Source organism: Anopheles stephensi, chromosome 2, assembly GCF_013141755.1.
Source record: "Anopheles stephensi strain Indian chromosome 2, UCI_ANSTEP_V1.0, whole genome shotgun sequence".
Lineage (NCBI taxonomy): Eukaryota > Metazoa > Arthropoda > Insecta > Diptera > Culicidae > Anopheles > Anopheles stephensi.
Window position 1 is genome coordinate 86,882,522 of NC_050202.1, and position 20,620 is coordinate 86,903,141.

The following is a 20,620-nucleotide window of genomic DNA, read 5'->3' on the forward strand; positions in this document are numbered from 1 at the left end:
TGGTCACAATAGCTGAACGTATAGACTGCCTAGTAGAATGATGACTCCTTCACAACAAAAGCTATCAGCTTGCACGAAGAAGACACAAGTCGAAGACATCAGATACATTTTGCTGGAAATGCTCTGTTTTTTCCGAATTGTGCTTTCCCATCTCATTCGCGGCCGCTTTTGCATTCTGGGCAGCACCAATTTGACAGCTGGTCAAGATACGGACAGATGCTGTGGCACGAATGTTTACACACCTTGAACAGTCCACCATACATTATGCCATTGCTCTCACGTACTCAGGTGCATTTGAGCCACGGAAAATTCTAACTACAAACTTCTGCAACCTGTGCACTATTTGTGTGTGAAAATGCTTCGTCAGCCAAAAGTTTTCCTGCACAGCCCACCTGGGAAGCAAACGCGCGCACCGGAATGCAGAATGTGCAATGCTGCAGCAAATGCAGCCCTAGCCTTTTCTTGTCAGTAATCAGAATGAACAGCGCGTAGGTGCGTGTGTGTGTGTGAATATAAACAACAGTGCAAATAATAGCGATCGTGATATTGTGCTGCGGAAAATTGGATAATCTTTCACTTATTTTACACCTATGAGATAAATTTCGTTTTAAATGTGTTTCACTAAGTTCAAAAGTTAAGGCGAACGATAAAAAACCTTTGCACGATGTCGTCCGAAGACAAGGTAAGCGTGGTAAAAGCATCGAAGCATCGCAGCGTAGTTATTGTTACCATTTTTGTTCAGCAATGCCTACAGAACGATTACCAGAGACGGTGGGAAATGTTGCAGAGTCGTGTCGTCACACCGGCGGCGGAAAACAGCCGGCACAGCTTCCCGACCGAGCAGACAAGCACGGGCAGTTTCGTTACATCGATAGTGCGCGTACCGCCAGCATATTGCCAGCAGCAAACGACAGGCGTTCCCGAGCAGAAGAAAACCTTCGAACAGGCGTACAAAGATGTGCTGGCGAAGCAGCTGGGCAATCAGATTAAACGGGAAGCAACATCGCGCCCAAAAGTGGTGGCTTCGGTGGAAGAGCCAGCACCATCGACCTCTAGTAAAATGGTGAGTTTGTCCCCGCTAAAATGTGCCAGTGTGATCCACTATGAACGGTCTCAATTCTCTCGCTCCGTAGGAAGGATACATTACAACGGTTTACAATATCACACCACGTGAACTTCCGTCGCCTTCGCGCATTGCCGCAACCACCGGTTCGTTCAAAATCAATGCCACGGCACACGCCCCCGATGGACAGAAACGTTCGCTCGTGATTCCTATCCTGACCTCCGCGAGCAAACCTACGGTGGAAGGAATCACGTATCAAAAGACACACTCGAATGCTTACGCCAAACAGCTGTTGGACATTACGAAGAGTAACCTGCACAAGGTAGAAAGCGCCTTTTCAGCGACGGAATCGAAAAACGCCACCCCTCGTACGGTGTACGCCGGTCATCATGAGCAACCGGCAGCCAATCGAACGACGGTATGGAAAGCTTTAGCAAATCTCTTCTTTCTCCTCTTCTATAATAGCCTTTTGTTTAATTTACTTTCAGCACGAGAAAGCGTACGCAGCGTTGCAGAAAACGCTCCTCCAGACGGACTATAACAGAACGCAACAGGAAATCATGCGCCGGCTCCAGAGCCAGCAGGAGCGCCGCAACGCACCGATCCCTTCGCTGAAAACGTTTGCCCAAAACGGTGAACCGATCCTCATTTCAAAGCATCGGTCAAACGTAATGCTATCGATCATAAAGCCAACCGTAACGTCTCCCGCTCCGACACACGTGTACGGAGCGCCCGACATTAGTGTGCCGGGCAGCACCAACCAACCGATCCAATACAGCATGCAGGATCTTAACGAGGGCCGTCGATTGCTGAACATGGTAAAAGTGGCTTCAAGATCACCTACCGAACCACCACCAGCGCATAGAGCGGTGACGGAACCGGCGAAATGTACCTATGTCGCAGCATCCAGCACCAAGCCTAGTATTATTCCCCAACCGGCAAACCATGAACAGAGCCAGGATGTAGCGCTAAACTTGGACACAAAGCACGATACAATGGCCAGTAACGGTAGCGTAGTCGTGCAGGCGAAGGAATCAACAACATCTCTCCCTGCTGCATCTACAAGCGCGCTTCCAAGTCGGCCCACAGCATGCCCATTGCCTACGCCGAGTCCGGGCACGAAACAAAGTCACAATTCGACCACAGTACAAAATCTTGCTCCTGTGCCATCGCCTTCACTGATATGTAAGCCTGTTTCGTTCGTTCGTTCCGCTATTTTCAGCGGTTAGCATTAACAGCATTTTCTCATTCCAGGGGAACAAATCCAAAGGTACAACTTACAGCAACTGCTGGCAAATGTGCAAGCACGCCAAATGTTAGACGCCAGCAAGGTTCCGCCGGCACCGATCAAAACAGCCGAGCAACCGAAGCAACAGGATAAGGCTCCCGCAGGACGCACCGAACCTAACGACACCATCGCCCCGGTCGCTGCTCCCCCGTTAGCTCCACCGCTGATAAAGCTCGATTACGATAAAATGCTGCTACAAACAATACAAGCGATGAAGCGGAAGCACTGTCCTGCCGGACAGGAGCAGGACCCGGCCAAGAAACGCCGCTCGTATCCGAGGAAAAAGCGCCCGCAGGAAGCGTTCCTGCAGAATGGGCCGTGCTACAAGGTTGCCTCACGGTTGCCGCGCTGCCGCGAGTGTGGCCGTTCGGCTTCCGTACGGTCCAAAAATGCTTCCACCATCTTCTGTCGTTTCTTCGCGTTCCGGAAGCTAAAGTATGGGTCGGCCCTTCTTGCGCAGTGTGGGGACTTTTTTGGGGGGTAATTTTTAAACGGATTCTCTTGCTCGCTCTCTACAGATACAACATGCTGGGGCAGCTGGAAGTGTTCGGTTTTGCCGATCCCTTTCTGGATGCGAACGATACGGACACGGGTTTGTGGAGCGCCAATTTGCAGCAGGTGCCCGCCGATCTGTCGGTGGAAAAATCGAAATTTCTGCTCGGCCAGGTTGGGTACAAGTTTTGTGAGCTGTTCCACCAAGAGAAGGAAGCGTACTTCGAGCATATGGCGGAAGGTAGGGCGGCCGATACCAGGGCGGCTTTAAAGTTGGGCCAGACGTCTTATACACGCTTTCGTTTCCCTTTTAGATAAAACCATTGCCTGGAAGCAGGCAGTGCACGGTGTGCGGGAGATGTGCGATGTGTGTCAGACGACGCTGTTCAACCATCATTGGGTTTGTTCGACGTGCGGTTTCGTCGTGTGTATTGACTGTTACAAGGTAAGACAGGAGACACAGCGATCCAATTGTGGCTGACTAACACACACACACACACGTGCACAATTCTATTTCCATTTGTAGTGTCGCAAAAATGGAATAATCACGGTGGAATCGACAACCAAAGATAAGGATACGAACGGTTGGTTGCTGTGCAGCGCGACGAAGGAACCGCACGACCAGACGCTCCTAATGCTGACGCAAATCATTCCCAGCAAGTGTCTGTACAAGCTGGTGCGTCAAATGCACGGTGTCTGCGCCCTGCTCGAAATCCCGCTCAACTGCGACTGTCCGCTGAGCAAGGAAAGTCTGTTTAGGAAGTTTAAGGACCAGCTAGAATTCATCTATCCACTCACCGGGGCGGAACCAGCCGGTGGCGGCGAAGTGTCGGTCACCATCAAGCATGTCGAGCAGATGGGAAGGGCAGACAGCAGCGGCGCCGATGATCCACTCCAGTGCCGGATCGTGTTTACGCAGCAGTGCAGAGAGAGCAAGGGAAAGCCGGGCTACGAGGGAGGTACGAGCCGGGAAAAGCAAAGCTACAGTTTCGATGGGTTCGTGCGCGAGATTCACACCGACGGGGACCATTTCGATGAGCGAATGTACAAGCTTTCCAAGCCCAAGGACAAGGATACGCAAAACGCGGACATCAAACAGGAGCTAACCGATAGAAACGACGAACAAGAAGCGACTGATCTCAAGCTTAACAATCAGGAAAATTCAACCGATGGAGGACAGTACGGAAAGCCACTCGTTCCCTCACCAGAAGAAGCACCACTCACCAACGGAACTGAAGCGAAACAGGAAGAAGAAGTCCCAAAAAGAGAACCTGTGAAAAATGGTGAATCTGCTGCCAATGGTGACAATGGTGCAAACGATTCAAGCGAAGCGATGCAATCGATTCCTGCCGTTCCTTACAGCGAGGAGGATCGGTTTAAACCATCGCCCCCGGCGGACACCAACACGTTCGCCATGATCCTCAAGCAGATGGTAAAGACGGAGAAAAGCATTTTCGAACTGCTGCAACCCCACATGATCAGCCAGTCGGGAGAGCTGATCGATTTTGCCGAGTGTATTGCCATTCAGCGCGATCGCGTACGCCAATTCGTGCACGACTTCCTGGAGGAGTTTATCTTTCTCCGAGGCCAGCACAGCAGCGACGACCTAACGAACGAACGGTGCACCGTGGACTACAATCGTAGCGTGCGGGACGACGAGGGTGGGCCGCGCTACCGGCACAAGCCCGAGCGTAAGATGAACCTGGCCGAATCGAAGGCACTCTACACGGACGTTGCGCACGAGTGGCTGTGCAATGGGAAGCTGCTCCGCTTGCTCGACCCGCTCGACGTGCACAACTATCGCATCTTCCACGAGCAATGGGAGCGGGGCCAGCCGGTAATGGTGTCGGCCGTGTCGAGCAAAATGAACATGGACCTCTGGATGCCGGGCTCGTTCGGGCGCGACTTTGGCGAGCAGATGAACGATCTGATCAACTGCCTCAACGGGAAGATTGTGCGCGGCCACCCGATGAAGGTGTTTTGGGACGGGTTCGAGGAGATTGGCGAACGGCTGATAGACGAGCGCGAGCGGCCGATGATGCTGAAGCTAAAAGATTGGCCACCGGGCGATGATTTCGCGGAAATGATGCCGACCCGGTTTTACGATCTCATGAAATCGCTCCCCCTGGCGGAGTATACGCGGCGCGAAGGGCGCCTCAACCTTGCCAGCCGGCTGAGCAGCTTCTTCGTGCGGCCCGACCTGGGGCCAAAGATGTACAGTGCGTACGGGTCGGCATTGCACCCGAGCAAGGGCACCACCAACCTGCATCTGGACATTTCCGACGCGGTCAACGTGATGGTGTACGTTGGCATCCCGAAGGACGTGCCGAGCAAGGGCTACAACGAGCGCATCGTGGAGCTGATCGACTCGGAAGACTGCGACTACCTAACGCGGCAGCGCATACGGGAGCGGAAAGAGCTGCCGGGCGCCCTGTGGCACATCTATCACGCGCAGGATGCGGACAAGATACGGGCCCTGCTGAACAAGATAGAGCTCGAGCGCGGCGGCACGCTCAAACCGAACCACGATCCTATCCACGACCAGAAGTGGTACCTCGACCGGAACATGCGCAAACGGTTGCAGCAAGAGTACCGGGTGGAAGGGTACGCGATCGTCCAGTGTTCCGGCGATGCCATATTCATACCGGCCGGAGCACCGCACCAGGTGCGCAACCTGCACAACTGCATCAAGGTGGCGGAAGATTTCGTGTCGCCCGAAAACATCTCCCACTGCTTGCAGCTGACGAACGAGTTCCGGCATCTGAGCCGGACGCACTCGAACCACGAGGACAAGCTGCAGATCAAGAACATTATCTATCACACGGTGAAGGATGCGGTGTCGTGCATAACGAATCCACTCATTATGCTGACCAAGCCCGGTCCGCAGCCTGCCGAGTGATAGGATGATACGGGAATGATAGTGTGTGTATGTGTGTGAGAGTATGCAGGCAGCGGACAGAATTTTCAACATTATTGCTAATGGGATAAATATAGAAACTGTAAAGAAATTTGAAAACGAAGCGACGAGGTACGATTCTTTTAGCTATAATTTAACAAAGCTTACCGGAATGAATAGGGTGGGAACAAATAAACTACCATTGGCAGCTAGAGTGTGCAGCCGATTAAGGGGAGCTGACGAGTATCAGGTAGGTGACCAGCGGAAGCACCAAATTGTCGATCTGATCCGTTCTCGATTCGACGAGCGCATTCACGATGATTGCAACGCCAGCGTAAGCTGCCCTGAGCACTGTCGGGTGTATCACGCCGAGGTGGTACGCCGCTGCGACGGCCACTGCTTGGAACACCACTGACGCAACTGTCCCTTCGACCGATTTATTCGTGGAAGCTGTACCCGGAGAAAGGAAAATGCATTACCTTACGTGAGATCGCTAGCTTCCACGGAAAAGATTTACCATGCCACTTGTGACGGCCAAAGTGGTACCCGACCACACTCGCAGCTGTGTCGCCAATGCCGATCGAAAGCACACCAGCCGAAAGCGTGAGCAGCTGCAGACCGCTCGAGTCGGTCAAATCACACGGTACCGGATGCAGCCAGAGCGGTAATGAGCATCCAACTAGAAGGTAGATCGGTGTGAGGGCAATCGCACCGGCGTCCTTTTCGTCGATGAACAGATTTACCGCCCCGTTGAGCGCGTTCGCTACCGGCGCTAACTGTATCAGGCGTGCCATCTGTAAGAGAATCCTAAAGAGCATGAAAGGGATGCGTAACAGCATAACGGCAGCTTCGTAGCTACCTCAAGGACAATCAGCACCGCAAGCATTAGACCGCTTGCTAGGTAGAGCAACCGGCACTGATACCACAGTCCCGGACCGTACACGAGAACGATGAGGAAATGAAACACTTTCCTCGTGGCGGTTGTTGTGCGCCGTCCGTAATTAAATTGCCACATCACAAACGACACGGTTAGCACCAACAGGGCCAGATACATTCCAGTCGTCATGATCGTTTCCATGTCGTTCACGAAGAACAGTACCAAACGGGAAACGGCCGGCAGTTTGCCGATTGGAAACAACGCCACCAGTGCGCTTGTGATGCCTAATGCGATCCAAAATGGAATCGATTTGCGAAGCCATGTGAAGGAGTATGTTGCGCACGCGAGTGCCAGAATTCCCAGCAATCCGACCTGGAAGAACGGAAGAGGAGGTTATATATGGTGCCGAAATCGATTGCCGTACTGTGGCTCACCTGAAGAATGGAATAGATAACCTGCATATCCGTGTACACTGCATCCGGCCGCAATATTACCGGAGGCAACTGAAGCAATGTGCAGTAGGCAAACGCAACAACGCTTTGCGATACGATAAATGCCTCTCCATAGCTGAAACTCTTTGGTACCGTTTTAAGTATAGTAAAATACAGCTTATCGTAGAGAACGACCGGCAGCATTCCACTAACGCCAGCAAATACCACATTCTCTTTCAGGCACACTATAAACAGACTCCAACAGGCGGCAACTACGAGCAGGGTAAGCAGAATGGCTTGCCGACGGTTCCAGCGGGATTCCAGCGTTCCACGGATGACTAACGATTGCAGCAGCAGTCCGAAGGTCATCAGCACCGTGCGTTTGTAATCGCGTGGCAGGTGTTGCTCATGATCCTGCTGATAAGGGCGCCAAAGTGTTGCCCCATAGCAGGCCGGCAACAGGAAGCCGAGCCACCATCCGGGACTAGCACCGGGACTGTTTAAAAAGAAAAACGCATAAGACGGTCAAATAAGAAAAAAAAGTTCATAAAATAGTGCATTCCTTGTCTTACCGTGTTTTATAAAAGCTATTCATCCTTTTGTGAAAATACGGGTAGGCAGCACGGTACACTCGCGGGACATGTTTCGTAGCGCAATCCAAACAAACACAACTGCCGGTTACCCCGGGCCCAAGTAACAATTTCGACACGATCAATATGGTGAGAGATGTCAGTCACATCTCAAATACCAAGGTGAGTAAATGGCCTTACGATTGTAAATCTCTTGTACGTTTTTATTCGAATTTTTACCCTTAAAATTGTCAACTTCATTAAATTGCACAATGATTTCGATTCTTTTCATTACTTTTAGCTCTGTTGACAAATGTACGTTATGCGTGACTGCCATATTTACCCTTTGGGAAATATTCGATTTTGTGCATGAGAAACGTCACTTCACCATCATCTCCGGTGGCCGAAGGTGATACCACAGTGGATGTGAAGCATGAAAATTCACGGTGTCCCGAAGAGTGTGTAAAATTCGCATTTTTAAAGTGTAGAAGTAAATAATTGCAGTGAAGCAATTATCCCGTTCAACCAGCCGAAGCACGCGTTGCGCTGTAAATACGGGTTCATTGCATTTCCACCGTTATAAGGTGTAAATTCTTCCATCCGAGAAGTTGTTGGATGCACGCACGTGCTCACGCGTCAACAACAGCTCCTTGTTCTGTACAACAGCAGCACATCATCATACCGCGGATCCAAGCGAAAGATGGTAGTGAAGGAAGATACAATAGCCACGAACGGGACCACATCAAACCACAAGATGAGCAGTAACGATTCTAACGACAAATCGGCCATCATAGCACAGGAAATCAAGTTCGCCCGGGCTCTTGCCGGAAACGATCCTACGCTGCGCCGCAGGGTGCTGAAAAATCTGAAGACATGGCTTTCGACACGCAGTCAGAGCACATTCGGTAAGGAAACTGGGGTGGAAATACACTAAAGCTGTGCTCATTAACGCATGCCTCGTTTAGTTTTCAGTGATGTTGACTTTTTGCGGCTTTGGAAGGGCTTGTTCTACTGCATGTGGATGTCGGACAAACCGTTGGTGCAGGAAGAGCTGGCAGAATCGCTTGGTTCGCTGGTGCGCTGCTTCGATCACGATGTTCCGGTAGCGATGCAATTCTACAAGGCTTTCCTCATCACGATGGGCAACGAGTGGTTCGGAATCGATCGCTGGCGGATGGATAAGTTCATGATGGTATGTGCCGAGCGCGTGGGGGACGCGTTGCTGCCGGTTGCTTGAGCTGTTCACTAATGCTTCCCTCCTTTTGTAGCTTGTTCGTCGGGTAACGCGTCAGGCAATGTTTACGCTGCACGAAAGCAACTGGCAGAAGGAGCATGTGGCACTGTTTAATCAGACCATCGACGAGACCATCTTGAATCGTGACGTTACGTCGTTCGGTTTGATGAACCACTTCAACGATCTGTTTCTGAACGAGCTGGCCAAAGTGACGGATGGGAACATCTCGAAAGAGACAGTGAAACAGTTAATGGAACTGTTCGTAAAGGCGGTTCTACAAACGGATGATGGTACAATCAGTGCTTCGATCAAGAAAAACATTTTCCACGCACTCATGCAACAGTCTGACCTGGGACAGGAGTATGAGGAAAAGTTTGAGATGTGGAAGAGCACAAATTTCGTTACGGGCAATATCGACAACGTCGAATTTATGGTGGACGATGGAACGGAAGGTGCAGAGGGCACGGAAAACGAACAGCAAACCGAAGGAACTGGAGAAGAAGAAGGGGAGGAGGCGGAGGTCACGAACGGTACTGCTGACGAGGGTACGGAAAAGGTGTTCGATCCTCGGGCCGGGCGGGTAAACGTCGACATACCACAGATTGAGTTTGATCCGCGCGACATTATCGAGCTGATCGAAACGCATCGCTACAAATCGTACGTCAAATCCAAGGGCAAGAAGCGAGCGATCCAGCTGGTGAAACAGTTTACAAAGTTTGCCGACGGTGTGTACCCGATCGGTGTGAAGCGCATGCCAAGCATCGACCCGAAGGATTACGCAGTGGACATCGACGAGCAGGTGGAGGAGTTGGAAAACTTTCGCTCGAAGCTGATCGGTGAGAAGCGAAAAACTCTAAAGGAACTCAGGAAGGAGCGTAAGATGCAGCTGAAACTGGAGCGCTTACAAAAGGAAGCCAAGTCGAAGGGCACGAACGGTGAAGGTAACGAGATGGTGGATGGTGCCGATAGCACAACAGAAGCGGCAACTGACTCGAACCCGGACACAGACTCAACAACCGACGCTTCAGAACAGACGAAAACGAAACGGAAAAGGCAACGCAAGCTGGCTCCGGAAAAGGCACGTAAACAGGCCAAACTTGCCCTGCTGGAGCGCAAGAGGACGGAAAAAATGAACGCGCTTAAGGAGCGTTTGAAGAATAAAAAGAAAAGCTCTGCACAGATAGACGAAACGGAGGCTGTGCCAGAACTTGTACCGATTGCAGAAAGTAGTAGCAGCAGCAGCAGCAGTGCCGATGGAGCCACCCCTCCATCGACGGTTCCCGCTAAAGAGAAGAAAACGAAACCGGCAGCAGCAGCAGCACCAGGTGGTAGCAACACAGAAAAGTTATCCAAAAAGACACCAGAAAAGCCTACACCCAGCAAGAAGAAGCAGGGCAGTGGTGAAACATCTACCCCGAACGGCAAACCATTCAAAACGGCCGACGAATGGTCGGAACCGTTGCAGGAAGGCGAAGAAGAATATTTCATTCCCTCGCGCAAGATGAAACTGCTCGCCACGAAACAGGACACGCCAGCACCGGCCGTACCCAAACCGAGCCTCAAGCGACAGACGCCACCGAAGGGTGGGGTTGACGTTGCCGAGAACGACGATGAACCGTTCACGCCGGCAAGAAAGCGGGTTAAGATTGCACTCAGCAAGAACGTCGCCCAGGATCTGGTGGAGCACATCAAGCAGGTGAAACGGTCGCCCCAGGTGCCGTTCGATTCTAGCAAAAAGCCCGTCAAGAGTCTGCTAAAGCCGAACCTCATACCCAGCCCCATCAATCCGTTCTACAAAAAGAAGATTGGTTTGCAGTAGAAATGTGCCACCACGATATTGCCCACAGCTAATCGTCGGGTAGAGCCAAACCACACGCGCACGCACGCTACCCGCTCATGCCAAGGACATGGCCCATAGCGGGGCCGTGCATTGCGCGTTTTAATTGCATCCAGTGCAGTGTAACGAAATGTAACAACCGTAAACAGCTGTCCGAATAAAGAATCCAACATGATTTAAATGTTCCTTTTTTTCTGTGTTTCTCACTCTTCAAAACATTACTCTTGGTTGGATTAGTTTTTTGATGAGCCTTTTTTTTATTTTTTGTTTTATTTTTATCAATTAATCCTACTTATACACTTTTTTTTATTTATTTTTGTATTAAATAAAATACGTACTTGAATACGGCCTAGCTTAGAACGTCCCCATTACAAATGAACCACAGACAAAAAGGGGGGGAGCAAAACGAGAACAGTAGAGTGCTGAAGGGACAGATAAATTTACAAGGAATTTTCCATTGGTTCCCTTAAGCAAAATTAACTTCAGTGGGGTAGATCGTAGAGGAGGGGGATTGGGAGGGAAAAAAGGACCCAGAACAGTAGCGTCTGCATTGCACCTCCTGAGCGGGTCTCGAAGGTAAGGAGAGCAGAACAGGTTGTGTGTTTTATATAGAGCAACGTACACAGCGCGCCCGCCTAATACAAGAGAATGGCTTTTTTTGTCTCATTTTTATCATCACAAGTATCTCAGTATCTGTGTGTACGTGCGTGTGTGTGTGTGTGTGTTGTTTTGTGTTTGCACAAATAGTTTTGTTGTATCATTCTTGTATATAACACATAATTAATATAAGCATGCTTGCTCTCCCTCTCTCTCTCTTCGCTTAGTTGCTGTCGTTGGTGGTGTTGTTGGTGGCGGCACTGCCGTACACGTTCTCGTCAGAGTAGGCAATATACAGGAAGTAGTCCTCCTCGTGATGCTCGTGGTACAGCGAGCCCATGGTGGCCGACGTCGGCGGAATGACGTTATTCACAAAGAAAAACAGGGCATCTTCCGGGCGCAGATGGATTCGTTTGCGAATCAGGAAGTAGAACTGTCCTACGGTCAGATCGGATGGGACTAGATACTTCTTCTTATCCAGATCATCGATGCGTGCCTTCGGTGCCTTTTCCACAATCACCTTTATTTGGGAGGAAGAGTTAACAATACAATGAAACAGATGAATTTTAGCTGACGAAAGTGACTACTTTGTGTACTGAAGGAAGGAAGAAACCCCGCGCTTCCAGCAGCTTAATCGACAGGTATAATTCGTTCTTTATCGCTTAAGCCATCTCACACAACAGACTTCAGAGGCGCTTATCAATAATGCAAAGGAGAGGTGGGGCCCACCACAAACTGTGACCTCATTTCCTACTTAATGTATTATGCTTTTTTACTTGGGTCTCTAATATATTGCAAGCTTTCATTTTGCTCCGATGACACAAGTTCATTGCTGGAGCCTTCCAATTATTTATATTCTTATTATTTGATTTTACTAATTTTTTCTGACGTTAGTTGTCCAAATAGTCAGTGGAACTCAGCATAATCTTAAAAAAGTTGCCTCAGGAAGCAAAATGCCCAGCACCCACCCAGCACTTCCTGTGTTAAAAAGTGGTCAAGCAAATTTTTACAAACACAGCTGATCCAAGCAAGCAAACGCTGGTCGTCTGATCGGTGTATGTTATTCTCCTTCACTTTGTTATTGCCCGAGCACGGTGTCGGTGTATTGGTGATGATGACGATGCCCAATGGCATGACCATGCGCACAAAGCGAGAAAAACTTGCTCACGCACACGCACACACCTACATCCACCCGCTGCCTGCTGCGATGCTCGTGGTGGTGTGGTGTTGATGGTCCGTGACAATAAACCTGCCTTCTGGTGGTGTGTTTTCTTTTTCTCGATTGTTTTCGATTCGAACTCCGGTTTGTTCGCCATTTGCGGAACATCATCGATGAGGATGAATCATCTCCGTGTTTGTCTGCTATCCGATGATAAGCATCCAGGGAAAAGGGCCCTTTCGGTGTGCGGTCCTAATGCAATGTATACAACACCACCTACTCTTTATCTGTGTACGCGACGCGGTAGCAAAAGTTTTCTGTACGGTCAAAACACCAGCCCCAATTGGCAGCTTCTAGCAGCACCGTTCGCATTGCGTGTATGTGTGTGCGAGCATGTAGGTGCTGCAAAAAATAAAAGCTACTGCGAAGTAGATACGTACGCGATCTGATCGTGTCATGGTTGACTTGAGGCAGCGAACGAAAAAACCAACAACAAAGGAACCTTTGCTGCTCCTGAGCGCGCGAGCGTTTCCATGACGCAATAACCTTGGAGCATAAGGAAAAATCAAATCATCGCAAAAAGATCGCATACGGTTCCATTCTCCTTCGGGAGCAAATTCCTAAACCCATCCGACCTCCAATCTGCATGTTCCTTTTTCCAGAGGGTGTGAAAGTTCCTCCACACCACCCAAATATTGCAACCAACTGCACCACAGATTCTGACTCATGGCGACAAACAACTGCGACGGTTTTGCACTTTCCGTGTCTATGTTGCCATCGCACAGTAGTGGGAGGAAGGGGGTGACTTCTTGCCACCACTTGGGATACACAACAAACAAACAACCTCCAATCAACTGGCTAGGAAAAAAAGGAAACAAAAAAAAGGCACACAAGAAAACCCATTGCCACCACCAGCCTTGATACTTACGGGCACACGGTCCGGATATTTGCGTCGGATTTTGTCACCCTCGGCCTTTCGCTTCTCGAACGGATGCTCTTCCTTGTACTGGAACTTCATTTTTGCTATTAAAATGCGTAGAATGGTGTCTTGACTAATGGATTTCTGGTTCGTTCGGTACGGGAGTAATGCGCACACACTTCTTTTCTTCACAAATGATCTCTAAACAATGATGGCCGACGATGAAATCGCTTTCGAGAGAAATAAACTGAGAGCAGAACGGAGGCACAGTGTGTACGCACCATCAACGTGGTTGGTCATTTTCGCTTGACGTTTCTGGTTTTAGTTGTAAAAAAAAAAACATTTTCGAATTTATTTTGTAAAGCGACAACAATATTTGTTGTTTTGCCTAAATGATAAATAACAAAAAAATTACAAATTGCTTTACTTTTCAAAACGTCCTACAAAAGTGTTTTGAAATTGTGCAAGAAAATCAACCAGCATTTGGTAACACCCACTGTGGGGCGCACTTGCCCCACGAAAAAGGTGAAATACTGTCAATCGTGTAGTGAAATATTTGTTTTGGTTTTACAATCCACAATTTCTTTACAAAATCGCTAGCAACCCCCTCATTCGGAATACGCTCAATATGTAGAGCTAACTCCGTCTGAAACCGTTTTATATAGTGAGGTGTAGCGTTGAGGTATTATCATAAAGCTGCTACAAAACAAGCACAATATCCGAGTGTCGAGGTCGCGTTGTACTTGAACGAGAAAAAAGCGTAGAAAAAGTTGAAGGACACTTTTTGTGCGTAGAGAGAGAGCCAAGTGCCTGCCGAGACGTAGAAGTGTTTGTTTCCGGGAAGAACGTTTGCACCTCGAAGCGGGATGGTCGATAAAGGGCAGCAGGGCGCCACGGTCCAGCCGTTGGTCAAGATAGGCCACTACAGCTTGGGTGCCACCCTGGGCACGGGATCGTTCGGTAAGGTAAAAATCGGAGAGCACCAGGTGACGAAGCACAAGGTGGCGGTCAAGATTCTGAACAGGCAGAAGATCAAAAGTCTCGATGTGGTGGGCAAGATTCGGCGCGAGATACAGAACCTGAAGCTGTTCCGTCATCCGCACATCATCAAGCTGTACCAGGTCATCTCGACTCCGACCGATATTTTCATGATCATGGAGTACGTGAGCGGCGGTGAGCTGTTCGATTACATCGTCAAGAACGGCAAGCTGCAGGAGTCGGAAGCGCGGCGGTTCTTCCAGCAGATCATTTCCGGCGTTGACTACTGTCACCGGCACATGATCGTGCATCGCGATTTGAAACCGGAAAACTTGCTGCTCGACCACAATCGCCATGTAAAGGTAGGTGGTAGTGGACAGCTTGGCCTCGGTAGAAAGACCTGTACACAGGACTAACATTCGCTTCCCAACATTGTTTCAGATTGCGGATTTCGGTCTATCGAACATGATGCTGGATGGCGAGTTTCTGCGCACGTCCTGCGGTTCCCCAAACTACGCGGCCCCGGAAGTCATTTCCGGCAAGCTGTACGCAGGCCCCGAGGTGGACATCTGGTCGTGCGGTGTCATACTGTACGCACTGCTCTGCGGCACGCTACCGTTCGACGACGAGCACGTTCCGACGCTGTTCCGCAAGATCAAATCGGGCGTGTTTCCCATTCCAGAGTATCTGAACAAGCAGGTGGTCAGCCTGCTGTGCCAGATGCTGCAGGTTGATCCGCTGAAGCGGGCCACGGTCGAGGAGATTAAGAAGCACGAGTGGTTCCAGAAGGATCTGCCGGCGTACCTGTTCCCATCGCCCGTCGAGCAGGATAGTAGCGTGGTGGACACGAACGCCATTCGCGAGGTGTGCGACAAGTTTGGCGTAAAAGAGCACGAAGTCCACAACGCACTGCTCAGCGGTGATCCACACGACCAGCTGGCGATCGCGTACCATCTGATCATCGACAACAAGCGCATCGCGGATGAGGCAGCCAAGGCGGAGCTGAAAGAGTTCTACGTCGCCGGGAGTCCACCACCACCGGGAGCGGACAGCAAGTTCGGCATTCCGCAAGGGCCAGCTTCCCTCGGTGCCGGTTCAGCGCAAGGCACCCCCAACGAACCGTTCAAATCTCCCTCGATTCATCCGGAGCGTATCGCTCCGCTGCGCGAGCGGCCAGTAACAACGTCCGCCCAGAACGTGCCATCGCCCGCACTCAGCAACATGTCCCCCTCGGCAGTGATGCCGATCGACAAGCATCGCGGAACGCCGGTCAAGCGGGCCAAGTGGCATCTGGGCATTCGGTCACAGTCCAAGCCGAACGACATCATGCTGGAGGTGTACCGCGCCATGAAGGCGCTCGACTTCGAGTGGAAGATCATCAACCCGTACCACGTGCGCGTACGCAAGTACAATGCGCGCAACGACAAGCACGTCAAGATGTCGCTCCAGCTGTACCAGGTCGATCCGAAGAACTATCTGCTCGACTTCAAGTCGCTCACGAACGACGAGGTCGAGCAGGGTGATGATGTGATTATGGAAAGCCTGACACCACCGCCACCGGTCGGTTTCGGCGGGATGGGCATCCCGAACATGCAGCCCAGCGGCCACCACACGATGGAATTCTTCGAGATGTGCGGGGCGCTGATAGCACAGCTGGCGCGCTAACCTGGCCGGGCCGGGCTGGGCCGGGGGTTCTGTTGTTGATGCACCATATTTTATTAGATTATTTAACGACGCTGTAGATGAAAGCCAAAAACCACCAAACATCAACCGAAATGAAAGTGTATGTGTGCGCGTAAGTAACAGAGAGGATAATATATAGTAGACACATGCCTTAAGAGTACGTGCGGACGGACGGTTGCTGCGATGTGATTTGTTGAACGCTACATTTCGAAAATGTTGTTTCTTTCGCGTACATTTTAGAATAAAGACTAACGGTTTAGACCATGTAGCTATGCTTCCCAAAAGTGCAAAAGAAGACACATAACACTGGAGGAGGTAACGTCAATCGCTCCGGTCATCTGTTGTACTAAAGTGTAGACATTTTCCTCTAAACTCAATAAATAACGAAACAATTTAAATTACCTTCGGAGTTAGCACAGGACCATCGCATTTATTGGTACGCGCCGGAGTCACTGCCACAGCTGGCTAATAATTCTCCGTCGGCGGCCACAGATTGCCAACGTCTTCGTGACACGAAACCGGCAGAAAGTCACAATATTCCTTCAGGAAAACTGAAACATCAAAACGATCCGATTAGAGCTACGTTGCTAAAGCCAGTGCAACCAGGCAACTTCCTTACACTTTGAATCCGCCTTCCACAGCTCGTGGAAACGTTGCGCGTTAAAGATTTCGTTCGCCAGCATCAGCTTCAGCGCGGCATCGATTCGTGGGACGGCCGACGAGTATTGCTTCAGCACCGATTCCGGCGAGGAAAGCAACGATTTGCGAAACTGTTTCAGCTGCTTGAAGATAATGCCGGCTAGAATGAATTTTAGAAGATATCTGCAACGAAAGCACACCACATTAACATTAGACACTCTCTCCCTGCCCTTTTCCTCGCTTGCTCCTCACTCACTTGCAGCGAAGAATATTTTTGGGCATCTCCACCAGCGAGTTCGGTATCGCCCAGCTCGTTTTGCCGATCGTCGTCTTCACGTGGCATTCAATCGTATCCGTCGCCGCGTTGTAGGACGGTGGGATCGGTTCCTCCAGCACGTCGATTATGTTGCACACGTTCGGCACAAACTTGGGCAACCAGTCCGGTTCGATGGCCGTAATGCCACGTAGGAACATCTTCGTTTTACTGTCCTCCTCGCCCGCACCTTCGCCACCGCTAGGGACGATCGCTTCGTACGCTTCCTGATAGCAAACCCACTCGGGGTGTTCCCGCCGGAGGACGGAACTGGAGTGCAGAAAGACGGGCTCATCGATCATCGGTAGATTGTACGCGTGCTTCAGCCTTCGTGCGTCCGCTTTTAGCTTGATTTCACTGTCCGGTAGCTTGCGTGCGATCTGATCGGCCATACCGATGAGAAGGAGCTGTCGAAGCAGACGTATCTGTGTTGCGGTCGGTGGGGGCATGTCCGGATCGACCATCAGATTCATATCGAGCAAGTTGGCGTTCACCTCGTTCGTGAGCTGAACGCGCAATTTTCGTATTTCCCGGATCGCCTTCATCCGTATGCCGTTCTCCGTGCAAAACTCTTCCAGCAAACCTTTGCTGTTGGCATGTTCCGCTGCACCGACCGCTTTCAGGAGAATCATCGGGTCCCCTAGCAGCAACGATTCACCCGTACCGGCCCACACTTTCCGCTTCTGGCGCCATCGTTTCCCAGCTTCCGTGTTGTTGTCCGCCTCCGAGAGGGACACTTCTTCCAGCACCTCCTGCACGGAAAGGGCCGCCACGAGACAGATCGCGTACGGCAGCAGCGAGTGCTGGTGACTCAGGGCCAGCATTTTCCCAAACCGTGGAGCCACTGGAAAGGCGGCCATCGTCCGTCCCAGCTCGGTGACGCGTGTTAGTGTTTGGTTCTTTTGCACCTTACCGCTTCCGTCCGGTGCGCGGACAATCACCTCTTCGAGCGCTCCCAGCTGCAGCAAACGCAGTTCGGCCGACTTTAGCTGTACCGGGTCGGGCGGTGATGGGAACGGGAAGTTGGTCACCTTGTCGATTCCCATACACTTCATCTGCAGCACTAGCCCATCGACCGGCTTCTGCTGCACCTCCGGAGGAGCGAAATCTACAAACTCATAGTTGTAGACGGCACTGGAGTAGAGCCGATAGCAATGGCCGGGTGCAACACGACCAGCACGCCCGGCTCGCTGGTTTGCCGACGCTTTGCTGGTGTACGTTACGACGAAAGCGGTCACGCCGGTCGTTTTGTCGTACAGCTTGGTCTTTTGCCGGCCCGTATCGACCACGTACTTAATGTCCGGAATGGTGAGTGACGTTTCGGCCACGTTCGTTGCAACCACGCACAGTCGTGCTCCTTCCGGTGGAGCTTGGAAAATGCGCTGCTGCTTGTCGGGGGACAGCATCGAGTAGAGCGGCAGTACCCACAGGGGTTGACTTTTCCTTAGAGCGGACACACCCGTATCAAGATCATCCGCATCAAGTTCATCGTCCGAGTCGGCCTCTAGGTCACTGTCACTCTCGTTCTCTTCCGCCAAATCACCCTCCGTATCGTCCACGTGTGGAAGATCGTACGCATCCAAGTTAATCTGTGGCAGCATCGGAACCGTCACCGCACTACTGCCACGCTTCCGTCTCCTTTCTGACTTTGACTTCGTCCCTTTGTGACCCTTCTTGCCAAGGTAAATACTATCAAACTCTTCCTCATCGTCCTTCGGTTGCTCATCATCCTCCTGTCCTTCTGGTTCCTTCTTCACGGTTACAGCTTCCTTCTCACCATGGCACGGAAACATCTTGCGCAGCTTGCGTACCATCGTGTTAACCTCCTTCTGGCCGGTAAGAAACACCAGTATGCCTCCTTCCGGCAGTTTCGTGTGAATTTTTACCGTCTTCAAGAAAGCCTCCCGTAAGTAATCTTCCGGTGTGGTTTTGTTAAAGTGCACCGTCACCGGGAACTGACGCGAATCGATACTGATGACGGGTGGTGTGTCTAGGAAAAGCTTTTTGTTTTCCGTGAAATCTTGCACTCGCAGCGTGGCCGACATGATGATGACTCGAAGCGGATTGTTGCCACGCTTTTCACGCAGCCGAACAATGCGGGACAGCAGCCCCATCAGAATGTCCGTGTAAACGCTCCGCTCGTGCGCCTCGTCCAAGATGATGCACGAGTACTTGTTGAGCAGAAAATCGACCTCAATCTCCTTCAGCAGCACACCATCCGTCATGAACTTGATTTTGGTCCGATCCGTCACGTTACCTTCGTACCGAATCAGGTAGGATACGACATCGGTGGACAGATTCATTTCCATCGCCACACGCTTCGACATGGACACGGCGGCAACACGCCGTGGTTCGGTAATGCCGATAAGGCCCCGCTCACCGTACCCGGCTTCGTACAGGAATTGAGGAATTTGTGTCGTTTTACCACTGCCCGTTTCACCGGCCAGAATCGTTATTTTGTTCTCGCTTATCGTCTCCATTATCACCTGTTCCTCGCCGAGAATTGGCAGCTTTAGACGGTCGGCCTGTATCTTCGAATCACGGTCCACGTGAATGTAGACGGCTGGTTTGCGATCCACAACGACGGGGGTTTCTTCTTTCGCGCTGCATGGTGTAACGTCCGATGGCGGTTTTGCTGCTTCTTCACTCTTCGATGGTGGTTCTGCAGGCTGTTCTAGAGGGGTTTCCATTTGTTCCACTTCATCATTGCTTTCACCATTTTGCTGCTGCTCCTCGAGCATCACTTCTTCCTCTTCCGAGGGAACATCCGATTCATCTTCGGAACTCGACGATGAGGACGGATCGTTCAGACCAACAATGTTGGGATCATGCTCGTCTTCCTCACCATCTGTTGGACCCGCTTGACGCAACAGGGCCAGCCGTTTCCTTCGACTACCGACCAAACTTTTTATCTTGGCCGCCCCGGGTACTTTCGCGTGCTTCACAGGCTTTTCCACCAGCGTAACGCCATACTTTTGCTCCTTGAAGTGTTGCTTAAGACCTTTCGTCTGCACTTCACTTAGCTTCCGAAAGCCGCTCAGCTCCTCCTGCGATGCCTGCACAGCGACCAGCGACGCCAGAAGCGAAGATCGATTCTCTTTCTTCTTTTTCTGGTCCACTATTTTCTCCAGCCGTTTGCGTTGCTTTTTCGACAGGATTTTGGTAACCACTGTACGATCTTTTTTGATTTTGGTTGCACGCTTTTTCGACGGTAGCACCAGCGCATTCGCATCATCCTGCCCGCCGTATTCGCTGTCCGGTGCGAAGTCTAGCTTGATCTGTAAATGTTTCAGTGGTGATGATCATGCATCGCAACGTTTCTTGCAGATTCGTGGTGTTACCTTTTTCGTTTCCGAATCATCGATGACGGTTTCCACCTTTTGGCGACCCTTTTCGTTAAACCTCCGTTTACCCATTCTGAATATTTTCCGATTTTATAGTGCTGCTGCTGAACACGACCGGCACCTTTTGTTGTGCTGATACACCAATGTTTACATTTCTGGACGGCGCACGTGCTTTTGACAGCTGCTTCCCCCAATGTTTTGACAGCAGTGCATTCTGACGCACAATGGGAGGGCATCATCAGCATATTTGGACTGTTATTTAATTTTGAATTGTCAGTTGCATACAATCGAACCGTTCTTT

At 50.8% G+C, this 20,620-nt stretch overlaps 7 protein-coding genes across 7 annotated transcripts in view; 3 read left to right on the plus strand and 4 right to left on the minus strand.

Moving 5' to 3' along the window:
- Nucleotides 1–6,043, minus strand: part of LOC118504990 — a 50,249-nt gene extending 44,206 nt beyond the window's left edge. The window contains exon 1 of the mRNA XM_036040168.1: nt 5,908–6,043. Coding sequence (XP_035896061.1) covers nt 5,908–5,942 — 35 coding nt within the window. The 5' untranslated portion in view covers nt 5,943–6,043. The remainder of the gene's footprint in view (nt 1–5,907) is intronic.
- LOC118504981 (lysine-specific demethylase 3A) lies at nt 240–5,863 on the plus strand. The gene is made up of 8 exons (XM_036040134.1): nt 240–682; nt 743–1,063; nt 1,134–1,481; nt 1,552–2,248; nt 2,318–2,786; nt 2,870–3,084; nt 3,158–3,288; nt 3,370–5,863. The coding sequence occupies exons 1-8, from the start codon at nt 665–667 to the stop codon at nt 5,740–5,742; spliced, it is 4,572 nt and encodes a 1,523-aa protein (XP_035896027.1). The 5' UTR covers nt 240–664; the 3' UTR covers nt 5,743–5,863.
- Nucleotides 5,872–7,878, minus strand: LOC118505004 (dolichol kinase). The gene is made up of 5 exons (XM_036040190.1): nt 7,620–7,878; nt 7,051–7,543; nt 6,599–6,988; nt 6,257–6,533; nt 5,872–6,189 (listed from the first exon to the last, which is right to left on the minus strand). The coding sequence occupies exons 1-5, from the start codon at nt 7,640–7,642 to the stop codon at nt 5,966–5,968; spliced, it is 1,407 nt and encodes a 468-aa protein (XP_035896083.1). The 5' UTR covers nt 7,643–7,878; the 3' UTR covers nt 5,872–5,965.
- Nucleotides 7,879–7,988: 110 nt separating this feature from the next.
- Nucleotides 7,989–10,868, plus strand: LOC118504992 (ribosomal RNA processing protein 1 homolog). The gene is made up of 3 exons (XM_036040170.1): nt 7,989–8,521; nt 8,582–8,808; nt 8,885–10,868. Exons 1-3 carry the CDS (start codon nt 8,317–8,319, stop codon nt 10,667–10,669), a joined length of 2,217 nt encoding a protein of 738 aa, XP_035896063.1. The 5' UTR covers nt 7,989–8,316; the 3' UTR covers nt 10,670–10,868.
- A 56-nt stretch (nt 10,869–10,924) lies between these two features.
- On the minus strand, nt 10,925–13,636 carry LOC118505016 (gamma-aminobutyric acid receptor-associated protein). The gene is made up of 2 exons (XM_036040205.1): nt 13,372–13,636; nt 10,925–11,804 (listed from the first exon to the last, which is right to left on the minus strand). The coding sequence occupies exons 1-2, from the start codon at nt 13,459–13,461 to the stop codon at nt 11,508–11,510; spliced, it is 387 nt and encodes a 128-aa protein (XP_035896098.1). The 5' UTR covers nt 13,462–13,636; the 3' UTR covers nt 10,925–11,507.
- A 212-nt stretch (nt 13,637–13,848) lies between these two features.
- Nucleotides 13,849–16,432, plus strand: LOC118505002 (5'-AMP-activated protein kinase catalytic subunit alpha-2). Its single transcript, XM_036040187.1, has 2 exons — nt 13,849–14,702; nt 14,782–16,432. The coding sequence occupies exons 1-2, from the start codon at nt 14,229–14,231 to the stop codon at nt 16,003–16,005; spliced, it is 1,698 nt and encodes a 565-aa protein (XP_035896080.1). The 5' UTR covers nt 13,849–14,228; the 3' UTR covers nt 16,006–16,432.
- LOC118504983 (probable ATP-dependent RNA helicase kurz) lies at nt 16,210–20,489 on the minus strand. The gene is made up of 4 exons (XM_036040137.1): nt 20,317–20,489; nt 16,919–20,253; nt 16,643–16,845; nt 16,210–16,574 (listed from the first exon to the last, which is right to left on the minus strand). The coding sequence occupies exons 1-4, from the start codon at nt 20,389–20,391 to the stop codon at nt 16,489–16,491; spliced, it is 3,699 nt and encodes a 1,232-aa protein (XP_035896030.1). The 5' UTR covers nt 20,392–20,489; the 3' UTR covers nt 16,210–16,488.
- Between the last annotated feature and the right edge of the window lie 131 nt (nt 20,490–20,620).

Bases quoted from the DNA above. Each gene is read 5' to 3' on its own strand.
- LOC118504983 (XM_036040137.1), bottom strand. From the start codon at position 20,391: ATGGGTAAACGGAGGTTTAACGAAAAGGGTCGCCAAAAGGTGGAAACC. The intron at 16,846-16,918 runs GTGAGTGAGGAG...CTTTCGTTGCAG, and splicing joins AAAAATATTCTTCGCTGCAA to ATATCTTCTAAAATTCATTC. The intron at 16,575-16,642 runs GTAAGGAAGTTG...TTGATGTTTCAG, and splicing joins GTGGAAGGCGGATTCAAAGT to TTTTCCTGAAGGAATATTGT.
- LOC118505016 (XM_036040205.1), bottom strand. From the start codon at position 13,461: ATGAAGTTCCAGTACAAGGAAGAGCATCCGTTCGAGAAGCGAAAGGCC. The intron at 11,805-13,371 runs GTAAGTATCAAG...TCCCAAATAAAG, and splicing joins AATATCCGGACCGTGTGCCC to GTGATTGTGGAAAAGGCACC.
- LOC118505002 (XM_036040187.1), top strand. From the start codon at position 14,229: ATGGTCGATAAAGGGCAGCAGGGCGCCACGGTCCAGCCGTTGGTCAAG. The intron at 14,703-14,781 runs GTAGGTGGTAGT...ACATTGTTTCAG, and splicing joins ACCACAATCGCCATGTAAAG to ATTGCGGATTTCGGTCTATC.
- LOC118504992 (XM_036040170.1), top strand. From the start codon at position 8,317: ATGGTAGTGAAGGAAGATACAATAGCCACGAACGGGACCACATCAAAC. The intron at 8,522-8,581 runs GTAAGGAAACTG...TGCCTCGTTTAG, and splicing joins ACGCAGTCAGAGCACATTCG to TTTTCAGTGATGTTGACTTT. The intron at 8,809-8,884 runs GTATGTGCCGAG...CTCCTTTTGTAG, and splicing joins GGATGGATAAGTTCATGATG to CTTGTTCGTCGGGTAACGCG.
- LOC118505004 (XM_036040190.1), bottom strand. From the start codon at position 7,642: ATGAATAGCTTTTATAAAACACG. The intron at 6,989-7,050 runs GTGAGCCACAGT...CCGTTCTTCCAG, and splicing joins TTATCTATTCCATTCTTCAG to GTCGGATTGCTGGGAATTCT. The intron at 6,534-6,598 runs GTAGCTACGAAG...ATTCTCTTACAG, and splicing joins CGGTGCTGATTGTCCTTGAG to ATGGCACGCCTGATACAGTT.
- LOC118504981 (XM_036040134.1), top strand. The intron at 1,064-1,133 runs GTGAGTTTGTCC...CTCGCTCCGTAG, and splicing joins CATCGACCTCTAGTAAAATG to GAAGGATACATTACAACGGT. The intron at 2,787-2,869 runs GTATGGGTCGGC...CGCTCTCTACAG, and splicing joins TTCGCGTTCCGGAAGCTAAA to ATACAACATGCTGGGGCAGC.